At 42.4% G+C, this 19,473-nt stretch overlaps 2 protein-coding genes across 3 annotated transcripts in view; both read right to left on the bottom strand.

The window, feature by feature from the left end:
• Positions 1–133: 133 nt before the first annotated feature.
• Positions 134–13,584, bottom strand: fgd4b (FYVE, RhoGEF and PH domain containing 4b). 2 transcript variants are annotated; one of them, XM_012823553.3, is made up of 17 exons: positions 13,259–13,584; positions 8,677–8,799; positions 7,348–7,519; positions 6,469–6,868; positions 5,753–5,842; positions 5,386–5,531; positions 5,065–5,221; positions 4,830–4,968; positions 4,655–4,713; positions 4,240–4,386; positions 3,123–3,292; positions 2,975–3,005; positions 2,771–2,851; positions 2,403–2,528; positions 2,142–2,306; positions 1,722–1,862; positions 134–1,456 (listed from the first exon to the last, which is right to left on the bottom strand). In XM_012823553.3, the coding sequence occupies exons 1-17, from the start codon at positions 13,383–13,385 to the stop codon at positions 1,196–1,198; spliced, it is 2,535 nt and encodes an 844-aa protein (XP_012679007.2). In that variant the 5' UTR covers positions 13,386–13,584; the 3' UTR covers positions 134–1,195. The 2 variants fall into 2 exon arrangements, with proteins under 2 accessions (XP_012679007.2, XP_042565936.1); XM_042710002.1 differs by lacking the exon at positions 13,259–13,584 and adding an exon at positions 10,208–10,301.
• Positions 13,585–13,911: 327 nt separating this feature from the next.
• LOC105896686 (protein bicaudal D homolog 1-like) overlaps positions 13,912–19,473 on the bottom strand; it is a 31,613-nt gene continuing 26,051 nt past the window's right edge. The window contains exons 8-9 of the mRNA XM_012823480.3: positions 18,954–19,032; positions 13,912–16,207 (exon numbers count right to left, since the gene is read on the bottom strand). Coding sequence (XP_012678934.1) covers positions 18,982–19,032 — 51 coding nt within the window. The 3' untranslated portion in view covers positions 13,912–16,207; positions 18,954–18,981. The remainder of the gene's footprint in view (positions 16,208–18,953; positions 19,033–19,473) is intronic.

Here is a 19,473-nt window from a genome sequence, read left to right as displayed (position 1 = left end):
ACAGTGGCGCAGGGGGAAGACACTGTCAACTAATGCAAGTTCCTCTTTTGTCAGAGACAGTTGCAGTCGAGTCGTGCAACCTGCCACACCAGCTTTGCATAACAGGATACACAAACACACGCACAAGCGTAGCTTGACTTTCAGTACCTAGACGCTCAATTTATTCGTTCACTAAATATTCTGCTGCCTAAATCATCGAATTATGTTTATAGTGCAAAAAGATAAAAGTAGAAAGAAAAACAATGGCGGTTTACAAAGACTACAGATCAGGAAAAGGGTAGGAGACTGAACCATCGAGACTTCCTGCTTCCTGCAGACACTGACATTAAATTCAGTTAATTATTTACAATTCAGATTATATTATTTAGGGTTACTTGTGTGCACTACAAAACACCTTTTTTGAACATATTTTTATTAAAATTTCTGAGAACCTTTAAAACAGCATATATTACAGAGCATATATTATACATTTTGTTAAACATATAATATTAACAATAAAAAGAAAAAAGGCTTCACCGAGCAAGATAGGTACTATGAACGAAAAGAGTAGTATACACATCACAATAAAGAAAAAAAAAAAATAGGACGTGGCATTGAGCTGTACAATAAGAGTGGAAACTGCAATAAAACTGGTTACTTAGCTCACCACTGCCCGTGTAGCATTGTGTAACAGAGAACAAGTATATCCTGTGTCACTAAATGCCCAGTTGTCACTTGAGTGCTTTGCCTCATTATGTTTTTACTGAACTTGAGAGCCCTTTAACAAAGTTTAAAAGACCCGGCACTGGATTGCCATTGTTTCCATTTGGATCATGAAGAAGAAGCTTGTAGCCAAACAAGGAGTTTTTCAGCGTTTGTCACATGTGGAGATCAGTGTCCTCTTCTCTGTGTGTGTGTGAGGGTGCGTGTGTGTGTGTGTGTGTGTTCTCACAGTTAGCTTGTGCAACTGTGAGCATGTTTGTGTGAGAGTGTGGATGATCACATGTCTGCAGGTTTGTGTGCGCACACAGACACCATGGTTTTCTCTCTCTCACCATACTCAGTCTCAGGGTGAACTGGTACGCAGCATGCCACGCTGCAGCTGGTCTGCTGTAGCGTCGCATGGTCTATTCACAGCAAGTTGCCATGGTTTATACAGATCTCTGGCATAGTCTATTCTCAACAAGTTGAGCTGGTACCCACAGCGTGCCATGGCCTATTCAGAGCAGTCATAGCCTCCTTCCATGTCTCCATTGGGTGTGCCAGGGCTGATTGGGAGGGGGCCCTCAGGTACTTCCCCTTTCACTGCCATGCGAATCACCTGGAGCCAGCGTTGCCTCAGCTCCTCATTCTCGGCAGCGAAACTGTGGATGGACTTGGACTGGACCAGGCGAAAGCTGCAGGCAAGGTCCCCAGGCCGGATGTTGTCCTCCACACTGTAGCCGACCATAGGGATGGTGGACAGGGCCTTGACATCCTGCAGTGCATGGGTAGATTCAGAAGGGGAGATGAAATAATAAGTTCAGATATTCCTTTATGCAATATTAATTATATTGGAAACATACGTTGTCTCATTATGCGTCTCCTTCATTTCCATAACTGCAATCTTGTAAGAGTAATAGCTACTTTAACACAGGTTGTTTCCCTGCCGCTGTGGGTCTTTCTAAAGTCATCCACAGTCACAAGCTGACGTGTAATATCATACTCATCAGGGACTTAGCCTGGGTCATTCTGAGCGTTACCTGAGGGGCTCCGTACAGATAGAGCACCAGGGCTTCCTTCTGGGGTATGATGCACCACACCTTCTGCCAGGGCTTGGCCTTCTCACTGTGATGCAGGAAGCCGCATACCAGGCTGCTGCCTGAAAACTTCGCCGCCTCAATCTACGGCACAAGTCACATTCAAACATGGTGTAAGTTTTAAACAGTAGCCCTGCTTCCTCACCACCGAACCGATGTTACGGCATAATTATGCTTCCTCAAAACTTAACATGTTAAACACATTCAGCAATAAGAGTGTTAAATGTTAGAGGGTAGGGGACGCTCTCTTCTCCAGAATGCCCGATGTTACGGCATAATTATGCTTCCTCAAAACTAAACACATTAAAACATTCAGCAATAAGAGTGTTAAATGTTAGAGGGTAGGGGATGCTCCCCTCTCACCTCCAGAATGCCCTTTTTCTTGCTGTCGGCCCTCTTGTGCTCGAGCTTCTCTTCTCCCTCAGTGCGCCCCGTCAGGATGAAGAAGCAGTCTTTACACACCTTGTTCACCTTGTTGCCGTCATACTGAAGAGCTGCCTTGTTGTCCGAGCACTTTGCACAAACCACCTACAGTAACAACGATACTTTAAAAATACTGACCGAGATGGGTCTGATAGATACAGATATAAATAAAGTGCTAAATAAAGACGTGCTGAGACGTACATAGCCACATGCTCTGCAGTGGTGTCTCCTGCGTGTCAGAACGTTGAAGGGCTCCCTGCACTTCATGCACATGGTCACCTCATTGTCACGGATCCAGCGTGGGGCACGTTTCCCCAGCTCCTCTGTCTGCACACACACACACACACACACACACACACACACACACACACACACACACACACACACACACACACACACACACACACACACACACACACACACACACACACACACACACACACACACACACACACACACACACACACACACACACACACACACACACACACAATGTAGCTATAGCCTTTATAAAGACAGTTTAGGTAGCAATGTTTACAAGATCAAATTAGCTAAAATGGTATACGTACAGACACTTCATCTGCTTCTCTCAGTGCAGACTTGAAGGTTTCATTTTTCTGCTGAAATATCTCTATGGTCCGATTGAGGACCTAAAAGAAATTACAGTTTCACTTGCAAATGATTAAAGAACAAAGAGAGGGATGTAATGATGATTTAGGTGCGTGGAAGAAGACAGAAAAGTATGCCTTTAGAGCAACACAATGATACTATACCTTTACCCAGTCTTCTTTGTCTTGCTCTGACCTGAAATGATAATAAAAGCAGGCTTTGAATCATGCCCTCACATTATCACGTAGACTAAAATCAAGCAAAACACAGCCAGTCAAAAATCTGAAGAAATCATCAAGACTAGAGGCGGACCTGGCCTGCAGTTCTAGAGTTCTCTCCCAGCCGGACACCTGGAAAGTGTTAGGGTGGCCATCGACCAACTCCACGACCTTCATCGCTTCAACTCCGATTCGGGTGCGAACTGTGTATTTCTGCCCTCCCAAGCTGAACTTGGGCGCACAATACAGCAGCATGTTGTTGAACTGGAACGAGGAGAAAAACGTGAGGGAAAAACATTACACTGAAGGCCGAATGTGAATTAAAATCACATCATGTCCAGCATGCAAACAATCTCAGACTTCTCAATGTCAGTGGAGAGAGATGATGCCAACGGGGACAATTTCTGTTCATGAAGGCAAAAATAAAAATAAAATGCGAAAAATAAGTTAAAATGTTAAGAGTTTCAGAGGTCGTGTATATGCCTCATTTCATGATTGAAAAACAGCTGTGAGAAAAGGAAAGATTGCTAAAAAAAAGTTAATTGTGAAACAAGTTAATTGTGTTTAATATAATAAAAAAATAGATTATCATTATTTGATCAACAAATATTATGTGGGGAATAGACAAGACCCAGACTGACAAAAGTTAAGTGGAGTAATCAGCATGATGAATGAAACAAACATTATTCACACAGGTTAAATATGGAACCAAAGTTTCAACAGGTGCTTTGGTTTCTGTTCGAGGCTGCAATGTCTGCTTTAGCTGATTCGCAATTTCTCACAGCAGGTCTAAAATTAGCTATGGTTCACAGAGGTCTCTTGCCTGAAATAATCCCCAGTTTGCTCTGCACAGCCTTATTTAAGCACAGTCTTTTTCACAGCAAATACACTATACCACCCACACCACATGAAGGTCATGACATTAGCAAATGCATGTTACAAATCTCCTTAAAATTCTCAAATGTAGAGGTGCAAGTCCACATTACTTACTACTATTTGGATAGGAGTGACAGGAAATGAGTATGAGAGAGAGATTGGGAGTGGGACCAGGAGTGCAGGTCAGATTCGGACATGGTTGGGATGCTACCGCTTGCATTACGGCTCCCCCAGTATTTTTGTAAGGATTTCAGTATATTCCATGTAACCATGTGACTCCTTTGTTCTTCACAGGTAAGGAAAAAAAACCTTAGAAGGTCCTAAGCAGCCCTCACCAGGTAAATGTATCTCTCCATGGCTGAGGTGTTTCTGACAGCCAGCTTGAGGATGTGTCCCTCCTTGATGAGCTCATTGGAGGCATGCACAATATCCTCCTCCCCGCCAAGCATCTCATAGATCTCCATCAGCTTCTTCAGGTTCTCCTGGGGAGACATGGATGTTGTTGAGATCGAGCTATGACACGCTCACTTTCACTACCATCATTACATTTTCATTAGCTATCGACCAGGATCATACAAAACCAATCTACTGAAAGAGCATTATAATGTTCTAACGGTTCATTTGGTGGAGGTAAAATCTGACCATTATGCTGACATTTTTGCCTCCATTTAAATCACCTTTGGTTATGAACATGTACAGATGAATAAAAGAGATTCAATTGTACAGTAAAGCAAAAAAATAGTCTCTTACCGTCTTACGAATGGCACTGTTGGAATGAGTGGCGGCCATGGAGATCATTTGTAGAGATTCTGTAGGATCAGTTTTATTGAGAAATTGTTAGCAAACAAATAAAATGAACTTCCAAGATGGCGGCTAAATCTGTGTGTGTCTTGACACGTCCACTATAAAACCCCGTCTCCCTTACTCTCTGCATCTCCACGATCCGAATCATCTTCCGGAAGTTTCTTCAGGTAGTCCTTCAGCAGCATCTCGTAACGAGGAACCCTCTGAACCGGCTCCAACATGTGGTGCTGTAGGCTGAGAAACCCACACTCCTGGAGACTCTGCGGGGGACACAAAGGGTGCATATTACTACTGATAGCCACACACTTCCACACCTATCTTGCCTTTCTTGCTTCTATAAGGGGCATCAGCTATACCTGGACCTCCACAAGAACAGCCTTAAATGCTGCTGAGCGCTCGGTCCACTGTTTGAGAAGCTCCATGGCGCTGTCGAAGTTCTTCACATACTCTGCGTACATCCTCAGGAAAGGAGCGTGTTGCTGAAGGATGTCACCAATTCGTGGGGTTGAAGCCCTGAGGGTACATTTAATACACACACACACACGTAACGAAAGTATTTAAAAATATGCAGCAATACACAAATACAGCTTGTTATCCGTATTTCCCAATCACTTAAGAAAGAATCCCATAGAGGCTGAGACAGACAGACAGAAGCACAGACAGAAATCAGAGCTCACCATTGGCCAATGCGCTTCTCCAGGTCTGGCAACAAGAACTGGCTGTGAAAGGCGTAGATGGATCCCACATTGGAGAAGATGCTATTCACCACCTCTACTGGAAACGAGCCCTTTGTAGCTTCCTCAGTCAGCCTGGCACGGAATAGCTGCACACGTGGGAGGAACAAAGCCGTAATGAGGTAAAAAAAGTTAACATATTACTATCAAAACAACCTGAACTACAACTACCAACACAGCGCTTACCACCACTACTACCATGCAAAGGATATTGAGCCAGAAAGTAAAATGAAAAAAAAAAAAACAATGTGTGAAAGAAGAGCATTCTTCTCTATACCACACACTTACATGTAAGAGTCAAGACACCCACCTTTTCCAGCAGGTGGAGCCGTGTAACATAGGCTCTCTCTGTGTGCAGGAGCTCATTGGCTATCTTATGCAGCTTCTGCTCTTTGGTTTCCTATGTGGGCGGGTGTGGAAATGTTAGGGCCAGACAAATATATCAGAGTGAGTGAGAGATAGAGAGCGAGAGAGAAAAATAAGTGACAGAGGGAGGAAGGAAGGGGGTGGGGGTGGGGGGGGGGGGGGGGTGGTAAGCATTAGCAAAACCATGTCTGGTTAAAGAAAACAGATAAATACCACAAAAATACATATAGATACCTCAGAATCTAAATCCTCATTTTGTGCTGAGCTCTCATAATGAAAGTATAGTCTACACAGCACCACAAAGTACGAAGGGAGGTGTTGTGTCAGCTATTTTTAACTGTCAGTTCCTGCGAAATGCAATAGGTGCTAACGTGTTGTTTTCAACAACTAATTTGGTACGCTTATGCAAATGTATTCTGTGCAAAAGAATAAGAATATGAACTCAACAGAGAACACTGAAAACATACTGCAAAAAAGCAGTCAACACAAAAGACAAAAAAAAACAAAAAAAACAAACAAACACATAACCACAAAAAATTTAAATACAAAAATAAAATGAGTATAACTTAACACGTAGCATTAGAACACCACACACCACTCTGCCCCACATTTAAGCACCACACCAGGACGGCTGAGCTGTCTGACTCTTCCTCTACTCACTTTCATCTCGGTGCCCGCCTCCTCTGTGCGCTCTCTGCAGGCCTGCTGCTGACAGGCTGCCTGCTCCTCCTGAGAGCCGTTGGCTGCTGCTGGGGCTGCTGGGGCTCGGCCCTCCTCTGCGCTGGGCTTCTGCTCCTGCTGGCCCTTGGGGATGCCTGGAGCCTCTCCGTCCCCATTCACCAGAGCCGGGGCCCTGTTGGCCTCCGCCTTGGTCTCGGTAACCTCCTCTGCTTGCATTAGTGCGTCGGTGTCGCAGGCTGGCCGGTGCGCATCCTGAGACTGGCCAGTTCCTGGCTGGGAGCGTCTCTCGTGCCCTATCGGGCTCTCCTCCGAGTCGGGGTCACAGCTGCCGTCCGTGCAGGGTTTCAGAGGCGAGCCATTGGCATTAATGTTGTTGCGGCTGGAAGAGGTGGCCAGGGGCAAAGATGATAAAACAAAGAGAGAGGCAGGAAAACAAAAGAGACCGTCAGCAATCAGTACAGAACAACACACAGACAGAAGCAGAGAAAAAAATGGCAGAAAAGACAAACCGCTGAAGGAAGTGAAACTGTTCTGAGCTGAGTGCAGCAAAGGGGTGGAGTATGTAGAGTGTGCAAGTGTGTGTGTGTGTGTGTGTGTGTGTGTGTGTGTGTGTGTGGGTGTGTGGGTGTGTGTGCGTGTGTGGGTGTATGTGTCTGTGGACCAGTGCTACAGCAGTTCCCCAAGGACAGTCTTTGCCCTACTTCTGAATGGGCACACACCAGACAGACACATTAGTAAATGAGCAGGCAGGCACACACACACACACACACACACACACACATGCACGCACACACATGCACGCACACATACACACACACATGCACAAAGACACACAAGCACACACAAACCCTTTCACACCTGGATTCCTCAAAGCGGTTGATAAGGTCTGACACGTTGGCGAGTTTGGAGGGACTGGCCTCGTTTATTTCTTCCTCGGCCTCCATCTTGGTGCCAGGGCTTCTTTTCTCACTCTGCCAGAATTCTATTTGGTCTTCCAGAGGACTCTTCAGCCTCAGTGGCTTCGATGGCACTGAAAACAAGGACGCACATAAACCTCACTGTTCTACATAGCGTAACATGCCCTCCTCTACACTCTAAAAAGTATCATTCTGAACATTAAAGTTTCAAAATTATTTTACAGAGCTATTTTGTTTTGTGTGGCAAGATATAGCATTTGTCTGGATTTTTTATGGCTGTGTTAAATGTTTTGAGAGGGCATGCCACATACTGGAGGATTGTGCCATATCAACTGAGACAAACGTTATTAGTTTGCGTTTACTAAACAATACTGCCCTGTAGTGGCCAGTATTATCATAGACCGAAGATACTTCCAGAAGAGGGCGTAGCACTTCCGCATGAGCATGTCACAACACTTTTGATAAATGATAAAGTTGTGTATTGAAAACTACGGACCTCTAGTGGACAGTCAGTGCAACTACAGTAACTTATATCCTATTAAACGAATGCACTGCCTTTAATAGGTTGAGAAAAGAGAGAAACTAAGATGTGTAATTCACGGTCATGGCATAATCTCTAGAGTATAATAGCGCGTAGTGGTCACTATTAAAAATACACAAGGACAACAAATTTGACAAACTGAATATTATAAAAATATTTGAAAATTTAAGTGCGACATGTTATTGAATTCATATCAATTGGATGACTTTATGTGCAGTAAAACTTAAAACCTTTCCTTAATGGTCTGAAGAAATACAAAATCCTAAATTCCAAAATTTTAAGTTTTCAATGAACAGGTCAACAACAACAACAATAAAGTGTCATTATCCATCATTATAATCTGTGCACTACCAAAACTAAGAATGAATTGGTTTCAAAGCGGCTCCGACATCTTAGGATCATCTACCACTATGCAGTTCATGTCAGCCAATAAGCACAATATAATGCAATTCAAGGCAAATCAACTCAAGTACAAATTAATTGCACATTGAAGGCTACTCTATAGGCATATAAATACACTGTATGAGAAACACAAGGCATGAATTACAGTTGAACCATTTCTGTGCACCAAAAGCCTGGCGGCACTCATACTGGGACACTTGTGCCAGTACATTACATCTGTGGAACAGACACTTAAAACTACACCTTACTTTAATTAATACTTAACTAGTTGACACTCGGCCAGGTGACCGAGCAGTCGTAAGTGCTGAAGAGCTCTTAAGGTACTACCTTGTGCTGTGGGCTGAGGGTGGTGGCCTCCTGTGAGAGATCCTGTTCCATTTAGAAGACCTCCATTGCTCTCACTTGCACAGCTGTGGGAACCGGCAGCGCAGGGGACTGGAATGCTGGGGCCTGCTCAGTCAGGTAGGGAGAGGGAGGGAAGGAAGAACACATCACATCACATCATTGAAGTTAGACAAATCACTCAGAGTGTGTTCTACATGTGTGGTGTGTGTGAATGATGACTATGCATGTGACAGACAGGGAAACCGAGAGAATGAGAGAGAGAGAGAGAGAAGCAAAGTATGACTTACCTGAGGTTCACAATGTTCCCTATCTTGAAATTCACAACAAAAAACAAGACTTGAAGTATGAAATGCTAACCATCTCCCCCTTCAAGCTGCACAGAGAAGCACAACCATCTCGCCTGCAACAATGCGAAGCATGAATGCAATGACCTTTAGGGCGACAGGAACCGAATCCAGGAATCACACTACACCCGCCAGGTGTCTTTTCACTTCAGTTCGGACGCCCCTTGTTCTGTAATTCTGATAGTCATAGGGCCCCTGTGTGAAACCAGAAGCAGGAGAGAGAGCCCGGGGTCCGTAGCGGGGCCAATCTTTCACCGTACAACAGTGTTAAACAGTGCTTCAAAGTGTGCTAACTAAGTGCATCTGAGAGCATTTTTCCACTAACAGATGTTAGATGGTCTATTTCTAGGCACACCGCATTCCGATGTGGAGCCAGTGAGCCGTGCTCTCCCCTCTCCATCCCTTGATACAATGTCTTCTCTAAAACCTCTGTGACTCCAGTCTCTTTTAGGTTCACAGGCCCAAACCACTGAGAGGCCATTCAGTTCAGTGTTTCGAGCTACTCATATATTGACAAAGCACTTCCTTAATCTCACTTCTGTAACCGAGTAGCCATGCACAAAAATGAGAAGTCCACTAGAGCCAAACATACATACTGTACGAGAACATTAAAACAATTATTAACAGAAAATCACCCCAAAATATAATACATGAAAAATTAACAGTAGCAACGAGAACAACAATTAGGTCAATTACAAAGAGATTTAATTTTACAGCGCCAATCAGAGTTGTGTCAAACAACAAAATATATAACCAGGGGCTGGAATTGTTAGACACTATTTATCTAAAGAGTTGAAAAAAGCTTCATAGCTTATTTAAAATAGTATTTAATTATTAAGTAAAGACAAGCTAATTCAGAGTCTTAACCAACAAGGACATTCATTAACCATACATAGCAACACATAAATACAGGTATGAAATGCACACGTTCAGCCATATCATGAACACACAACGCAGATGTGCCTTTCCAACATTTACATTAAGGTACCACAGGAAAGCACAGTGGAAAACAAATGTTGACAGACGGAATTAGCCGTGGTACTAGATGAAACAAACCACCCAGCATACACTTACAAGCCATATCAGCCCAAAAGCTCACATACAGTACAGCACATACAGACAAACAAACAAACAAACAAACAAACAAACAAACAAACAATTACACTGACCAGTGTTTGTCTGATTGCTTCGCTCTCAGTCAGAAGGAACAAGCCTGTGAAGATGTCTGCAGTCTCTCTGTCTGCTCTAGTCCGAAGCAGTTACTTTATCTGATCTAGAGCTTTTCACCTCAACCTTCCTCTGCACTGATATTAAAAGTGTAGTTCCCTTTTTTTAGCCTCTCTCGCGTTCTCTCTCGCGTTCTCGCTCACATTTTCTCACATGTTCACTATCTCTCTCTCTCTCCCTCACAAACACACACAAAAACACTGTATGTCTGTGTTTACACATTTGCTAGGTAAATTAACAATGATTAAATACAGCCAAATACAGCAAAGTCAAGTCGATAAATGGCAGCCAAAGACATCTGCCTTATCAGTTTACAGACATTATACATTTAGATTCTTACATGTATAATACAACTGCACTATAACTGCTAGTGGCTTTCCCTTCAGTCTGTCAGTAGTAGTTCAAACCTAACAGCTTTTGAAGTGCAAAATGTGTTAACATAGCTTTCAAATGGGCTGTGTTCAACCGATGCAATAGCAGTACTCTCTCAAGAATGAATCTAACTTCAGCCACCATGAACATGAAGGACCGCACCAACACAATTTCTACAACAGGATGTTGAATCGGCGGTCACTGACAAAGAGGAAACCTTTCATCCCTTTATATAGCCAAGTGTGAAATGCGTATGGGGCCACACTAGCCTAATAAGTTCAAGGGGCTAAAAGGGTGTTGATTCAGACTAAATCAATCAATCATTCTGCCTGCTCCACTACAATGGAGGAAAAGGATAGCTGATAAGCAATCGCAGGTAACATCGGGTGAAGTGATAGGGTTGGCATAGTAACCATCAGTCACCAAGATGGAGAGGAGCCTAATAAGCTACTTAAAAGGAAGCAACAAGGAAGAACAAAAAACAATACATGTGTATATCTGATATATCTGCCTAACACTGATAATCTTATATATAAATAACTTTTATATGACTGACCAAACACATGTGCAAGATGTACTGATTTTGAAGAGAAAGCTACAACAATTTCTAGCACCAATATCACAACAACAACAAACAATATCAATAGTGCGTTACGCAACATGACAGGCCCGTTAAAAGATATTGGCTGTTATTCCTGACAAATACAGGTTTTTATTCCAACTCCAACACAATCCTCTCTCTTTCTTGAAAAATTACGGATCATAGACTTAACAATATTATATCTTCAATAAGTAGGGCGTCGCCTGATTTTTGCACAGGGTGGGCCTCTATAAACTGTTCAAAATATTGTTTTATGTGTGTGTGTTAGGGGAGGGGGGGCACTTAGACAGAGCTTCTAATGCTATTGTTTTGCACTTGCTTTTTGGATTTCTCCCTACAGAGTTGAAGGGGCCCATATTGCATATCCCCATATTGTGAGGGGATAAACACTCACTTAAAAAAGGTATCATGATGGTGTCTTTCTTGTGACATCTTCAAAGTGAATGTTTAGGCTATTCCTTCAGTTTTTCAGTAGGACTTTTGGGGCTCTGTTATTGACATGAATGACTTAAGCCTAAAATACTTCGGCTCTGCCACAGCGCGGCGAGTCATATCATTTGACTATGCGACAAGAAATGCAAAGTTAATAACAGCGACTTCACACAGAGGCTCTGGCTTATAGGCCCCTAGGCCTGGGCCCGGTCGGTAATCCATCCCTGTGTACTACAACCATTGACTAAGAAGAAGTCAGTCTACAAGACACATACATAAGACAAGACAAAACTATTTGAAGTCATCTTGTATGAGAGTGATACATATACTTGCAATCTAACTGATTAAAATCATCTGTTTATAATCAGGGATGGCACAGACCCCCATGGGGCCCTGGACCCTATAGTGATCTATTACAGGTGGTGATTTCTGAATAAATCAATTCTAAAGCTAGATCTCAGGTCAACCTTTCTGCAAAGAACATCAAATGAGTCACCAAGTACCATCCACAGTGAGACAGCACACAGGGACAGTGCTTAAGGTGCTCAGATAAAGAAGATTAAATGGAGTGCTGAGCGTTTGTAGCATTTGTGCATTGTTGAGGATGACCCTGCAGATCTAATAGGCTCAACCTTGCAGAAACCAGCCATGCTCTCCTCTCTCCAGCCTTTGACACAATGTCCTCTCTAAACCTCAGCCTGGAGTCTCTCTGAGGCGCACAGGCCCAGTCCAGTGAAAGCCATTTGGGCTTATACTCCACACATGCGGAGTATTCCTTTAAGACCAATTCAATGTTTGACCTACTGACACCACTCCACACAGGCATTGCACACATGCAGACAACGGGGAGAGAGACTGAACAGAGACCCTGATAAGTATATGACATCTGGTGCATAGCCTAAGGCTAAGGATTCTTTAAATGGCCTGAATTTTCTGAACCTAGAATGCAAAACATTCTGCAACACTCACTGAAATGTCATTCCAGTTCACATGACTACTTTCAATTCAGTCACAGGACAGTTTATGATGGAACATAATTATTATTATTTTTAAATTCATACAGACCTAACCATTTTCAAATTAACTTAATTCTTTACTTATTTTGTTTAGATTTTTCCTGCATCAAACCCTGCCAACTTGTTTGTGGAACAAGTCTTCCTAATGCAATATCAATCACTGTCAGCATGTGATGCGCTTGACAGATTACCCCTTTGTCTGTACAGATAGGGGATTCAGTCTTAATCAAAAGCAGTGACAAAGGGTAAAACAGTACCATTGGAGTGCCTGTAATGCCACATAATAAGAGAACGCTAAGGCTATTAAAATCAGTGGCACCACACTCAAACACAAGCAGGCTTTTGTGCTCTAAACAGCACAGGATTACTTAAATCTCGCCCAGAGATTGCAGCCTGAAATGTCTACAGCGGAGCTGCGTAGTAAACATTTATGATTTTGTTTTCTTTTACTTACACTTATAGCCTGGATGGAACTCTTCCACGAGTCCAAACACAACCTTTATAAACGGCATGTGGCCATTCATGCAGGACTGGCGTCGATAATTCTCTAATCGCAAGAAGTAGCTACTCACCTGCACAAAAAACTGGGTTTGCTTTAGCTTCGCCTTTTGATCTTCGTCGCCTCCTCAACGCCAACCGTCTGAACTCTTCCCCATCCTGCAACCTTTTCACAGGGTGCTCTGTCACCTTGTCAAACATTGTGAAGTGATTCACAACACTGAGCTCAAGTAAGCTCTGTAATGAACAACCCGTGCGACGTACGGTAATTGTATTTTGTCTACTTGGATAGCCTCATAAGAAAGCGAACAACAGTCTCACTACTGAAGCCAAATCCCATCAGAAACGTCAGCACTCGAGTGTCACCATGAGAAGGAAGGCCTGGTTAATAACAACCGGTCCTGTTAAATTAACTCAAGTGCGGAGAAGTCAAATACCGCCCATCTCAATTTGTAAGACATCCCACGCACAGGGATTGGTCTGTGTTCATGGCAATCATCCAATTTTATAAATCTAACAGTTAGTAACTGTGCAACATTGCTGTTATTGTCCTCCATGTCGCTTGCTTATGGCATGTTGCAAGAAGCCAACAGGTAGCCCTACTACTGCCTTTGGCTCAAAGACGCATTATGCTTTCCTCGCTAAGGCTATGACATAAATCTGGATTGAAAAACATAACCACATGCCAATTTCTAAATTAAACTGTCATACAAAGTCAACCCAGACCCACCTTTAGGATCTTTATTTTCATTTTCAAACAAGGCATTACATACTTTAATGTGAGATACAAAACGGTGGATGTAAGAGTGTACTGTATTGCTACTCAGTCGTTTTTTTTGTAGTTTTGTAGTTGTAGTTTTTATTTTTTTTATTTTGTGTATGGCTATTACTTTCATTTTTCGTATGGCATCCGTTATCTCTCAGTCCATGGTTGTCCAATATTGTGCGAACAATCTTTAAATTTGAGTTCCCCACAGATTTGTCTGATATATAACTCTTTCTTTCCATTACACTACAAGATGATTAGAGTGAAGCATAAAAGAAAACACTGAATGTAATACTTGGGAGACAGGCACCTTAAAAGGGACTATGATCAAGCAGGACAGTGCTGCTCTTAGCCAAAGTATTCAGATGAGCTTTAAACCAATTGAGATGGAACATGGAGGCCTATGGCTATAAAACACTTTATGTTGACACTTTCTCCAAATACACAATTAAAAAGGATTTTAAAGCGTCTTTGGCAGTTTGTCATGTGACCATCATCTGTTGCAGGAAACGTTAAGCAGGGAGCAAGCAAAGTTATCATCTGTTCTTCTTACTGCTGTAGCCATGCTTTAGTGTGTGCTCTGTTTGTCGTACACATCCTATCTATCTTGAAGTTCCACCTCAGACCTCATACTTGTCTCAAGGTTTATATACACACATTCACTCATTTAAGTGTCTTTTTAAACAAAAGGTTTGCTTTGGGTAGTCTTTGAGTAAAACTTTCAAAAATCAGACCAACGAGAATGTCTTCAGACAGATGAAGCAGACATGGGGAGATATCCATCTGCAACATTAGTTTGTGGTTGAAGTGTAATCAGTCAATATCACAATCAGAAACTGGAATGCATTGTACAGTTGTTTTCTTTTGTTGTTGTGCTTGTTCCACGGCTCCCACGTGGTGCATTGCAATTAAAACACAAATGCGTTATGTGCATTACCAACAAGCAAGTGGCATGGTTCAAATTGAAGTCACATGAAGTATAAATCTAACGAGCAACTCAAGTGTTTGTGCAAATCTATTAGAAGTGTTTGTAAGTGAAGGTGTACACAACAATGACAAACTACAATATCATGTATGTGTGTGTGTGTGTGTGTGTGTGTGTGTGTGTGTGTGTGTGTGTGTGTGTGTGTGGGTGTGTGTGTGTGTGAGAGAGAGACATTGAGAATGAGGCCGAGGGGTTAACAGTGCTATAAAGAGAATACTTAAAGAGGTAGTTCACTGCATTTAAGTAAATTGTAAGACTTCACTGAAATGTATTCTGCTTGCTTACTGCTGACAATGAAGCACAACCTGAAATGAAATAATATGCAAACTCGATACACTCTGATTGAAAGAGTTGTACAAAAACTTTGCAAGACAAGATGGTTGTCATATAAAATCAGAAATATAAACGTCCCTAAATTAAACTTCCTAAATCTCTCACAGCAGCTAAATATTGCAGTTTATCACAACAATGAATCTTGGTCCCCATTGCCCCATTCTTTAATCTAAAACCAGATTCAGCCTTTTTGAATTGCTTTCATTGTTGATATAACATCACATGCTTTATGCTTTATTGGTGCATTGCCGTAGTTGGTTAATCCATTGGAACTACAAACCCATAGTGATTGTACAGTTCTACATTCAGCTGACACAACTGTGGTAGAGTTCCTCTCTCTCTCTCTCTCTCTCTCTCTCTCTCTCTCTCTCTCTCTCTCTCTCTCTCTCTCTCTTTCTCTTTTCCGAAAAGTGTGTCCAACAGTGTAAACAATTAAAGTTTTGTCATGAATAGATAGGAGAGTACACAACGATGGAAATACATGAATATATGAGTAGGTGAGCAGTGATAGCCTCTCTTGTCACAGCAATAGTTCTTGGCCTGACACGCCTGGTCAGCATAATACCCAAACCCAGTCAACTGTGCCTATTTGTTATGGGTCTCTGTTCCACCCCTCAGCAAAGTAGATTCTCATCCAACCACATACAGCAACTGATTGGCTGTTGCTAAGAGATTGAGGCGGTCGGGAACCAGCATGGCTGGATGAAGGATGTAGGCACTGCTGTGTTTTTGTTTCTCTACAGGTGGTCCATCCAGAGGGCCTAAGATGGGGCTGTCGGGGGAAGGCGAGGTCGAGGGCCCAGGGGCCGTGGCAGCAGGGGCAACTGGGGCAACTGGGGGAGGCAGTAGCGGAGGCTGCGGGGAGGGCTGCTGCTGCTGCTGCTGCTACTGTTGGAATAGTAGCTTGGGGAGTCCTGGAGAGCGACGACGACCCTGCGCCTGTGGAGAAGCCGGGCCAAAGCCATGTGGGATAGGCCACAAGTTGAGGAAAGAAGGAAACAAAACAGATTGCACTTGTCAAAACAGCCGGCCAACACAATGCTATTTTTTAGGGCTGTCAGCGTTAACGCGTTAATCTATGCGATTAATGCGGCCGCGATTAACGCGATAAAATATTTTAATGCAGTTAACGCAACTTAAAAAAAAAAAATATATATATATATATATATATATATTTTACTTTAGTTTAGTTAGGGCTGTGTAGGCTACGGTCAACTCGCCTTGCTCCTTTATTGATGTCAGGTGAAAACTTATGAGTGAAACAATAATACACAAGAAACGGAAAATACTTAGAAGGTAAGGTATCCTAACGAAACACAGCAAGTTACTATTAGATTCATTACACCAAGAATCAGAGCAACAACGGATTACAACACAGCTGGCTAATAAGTGCTAACTAGGGATGCACTGATACCGATACCAGTATCGGTATCAGTGCCGATACTTCGTTAAAATACTCGTACTCGTTTTGAATTGCCGATACCAAGCACCGATACCACTCATCAGTATTTCACTGCATCAAACTGGCCGGGCTATGCTGACACAAAATGTGATTTATTGTCCTACCTGTCCTACCACTCTCTGCCAGACTAGTAAGTAGCTTATTTGCCGTCTTGTGTTGCATTTGCTTGATGTTTGACTGTGTTAGGAAAGTTTGTCATAGTGTCAAAGTATTTCAGTATACAGGTTTCGCTAAATTTAGCTGCTAGCATCTCGTTAGCGATTAGCAATTCCGTTCTGCTGCCCTAACGGCGATTTGGGCTCATTTTAAGATAAATGACGACGACAGGAGTAAGGCACAGTGTAAGATCTGCACTGCTAAGTTGTCGAGGGGCGGAAAGGAAAGTACATAGTGCTAAGTACACAGAGTTCACTGATGCTAGTGGCGCAAGACCGAAGCAACCAATCTTAACTGACGTCTTGCAAAAGAAAAAAAAGGCACGCACACACAGAGAGAGAGAGAGGTAGAGAGAAAGACTGTGCCACATAGGTTAAGTGATTGTTTGTGTACTTGAGCAGGAGATTCTTCTGATCCTTTTGTAACTGAAATGTGCTCTTGTGCTAATCCAGTAATATAGTTCTGTTCACTTTTTGTTAAGCAGACTGTGTTGTTAACTATGCAGCAAATTGAATTGCCTTTATCTGGTTATATTTGCATTTTGTCTAATGTGATGATATTGTCTGTTTGAAGGCTTTTTTGTGTGTTAAAAACAGAAAGCTCTGTTTATTTTTGGCTTGGGATAGCCTTCTGTTAATTTTGTACTATAGGCTTGACATAATCTGCAGAGGATAAAATAAAATCTGCCTCCAAATTAATTGCACTTTCATGGAGACCAAATCTAAGAAGTATCGTATCGGTACTCGGTATCGGCAAGTACACAAATAAAAATACTCGTACTCGTATCGGTTTGTAAAAAAGTGGTATCGGTGCATCCCTAGTGCTAACGTCTGCCACCAACTGAGTTATGAATGAATGGTGTGCTAACGGTCACATATTAGAACGTAACGTATCTAAATGAATAATTACATTTTACGTTACAAAGAACTAACACAGTTCATAGAATTTAAACATAGGTCACTTAAACATATTTATCACAGTGTGAGACAGCTAAATAACTTAGTCATTGTTTTTGAGCGTGCGAGGGAAAGCATAATTTAATAGAGGCTTACTAGACATGTGCGTTACTAACTGTCACAGTTTTTAAAGTAAAAGTCCGTCAACAGAAAGAAATACAATACTGTGTGCGTGCAAGGATGGATTACTGAACGGGCCCAGGCCCAAGGGCCCCTGAGCTCAGGGGGGCCCTAAACCAGAGCCTCTGCGTGATTATTATTATGTTATTAACTTTGCTTGCTGTCAATTGTTTTTAGACTTTGTATTTGTTAATATCAGAAGTGGCTTAAATGTATCTCTTATTTGTGGTTGGAAGCAGTGTATTTTGTTACACGTCCTGACCAATGGTTTCATAATCCGTCCATGTGTGCGTGTCCATAGCAACAATACACTACAATATGAAACATTAAATCACTCCAAGCAATATACATTTGCTGACCTAAATAAGATGCTATTTGTTATTACTTGAGGTTATTTCAATAATTGACAATTTTAAGCTTGGCCTACCATTTTATGGGAGCGATGAGGGAAAAAGCCCCCCTTGGTCAAAGTTGGGAATGACAGAAAAAGTTTGAGAACCACTGCGGTAGTTGAAGATGGAGAGAGCTGAGGGATTGTTGGGCGGAAAGTCTCTGTTTAAGAGCCAAAATGACGTTGTATGTAGCAAATACACGCTGTATGAAGTGATTACTCGTTAATTTGTAAGATTTAGTCTTAAGAAGAAAAAACAACTTTTAATCGCGATTAATCGCGATTAATTAATTTCAAAATGTGCAATTAATTAGTTAAATTTTTTTTATCGAGTGACAGCCCTACTATTTTTATACAGACACAAGTATGTTTGCCTGTAAGTTGTTACTCACCCTTTCTTCCTCTCTGGAAGGCCCTTGTAAACATTACAATTTTAAAAGTACAATAGTTTTCCACAGCATACTGCAGGTAGCAGGTTAATGTCCCAAACTAGTTCTTTGTTTAAATTTGCAGCTAATATCTGCATAAATGCTTCTGCCAAATTGTCTTAAAAGGACACTTTTCACACGCTGGGACTTGTGGTCAGTGTTCTGTAGTTACCTTCGAAGGAACATGGCCCGGCTACGTCTTAGCTGTGTGGGGTTTGGCGGCACTGTGGTGGCAGAAGGCTGCTGACGATCTAGAAGAGACTGAGAGATTAGATGCGCATACAGCGGCGCTGGAAGAGGGACAGGCATGAGGCAACACTGGGCCACCAGGTAACATAGAGAAAAGATAATGGGGAGGGCGAGAGCGATAACCTTAAGAAATACCCTCCTCTACTCACCTGAATATTATCCAAGAGGAGCTATTCAACACAGCATTCTGCAAACAGCGTCTCACAACACTGCCTGCTTAATATCTCTAGCTGTTTTAAAAACCTACTCAATGTGTCTTACTCAATGAAGTATTTGCAGGACAATAGAGGACTACATAAGTGTGTAGAATGTGAATAGGGGGATAACTGGCCAGGGTCCTGAAATGTTAAGCCGGACACCCCTGCAGACACAATAGGCCTGCTAGTGATCAGCGGTTATAGGTCCAGGGATTCGATACCTTCACTTGTTTTCTTGTATGTACA

This window comes from Clupea harengus, chromosome 16, assembly GCF_900700415.2.
Source record: "Clupea harengus chromosome 16, Ch_v2.0.2, whole genome shotgun sequence".
Taxonomy (NCBI): Eukaryota; Metazoa; Chordata; class Actinopteri; order Clupeiformes; family Clupeidae; genus Clupea; species Clupea harengus.
Note: the sequence above shows the minus strand (reverse complement) of the source record. Positions and strands in the feature narration are given on the sequence as shown.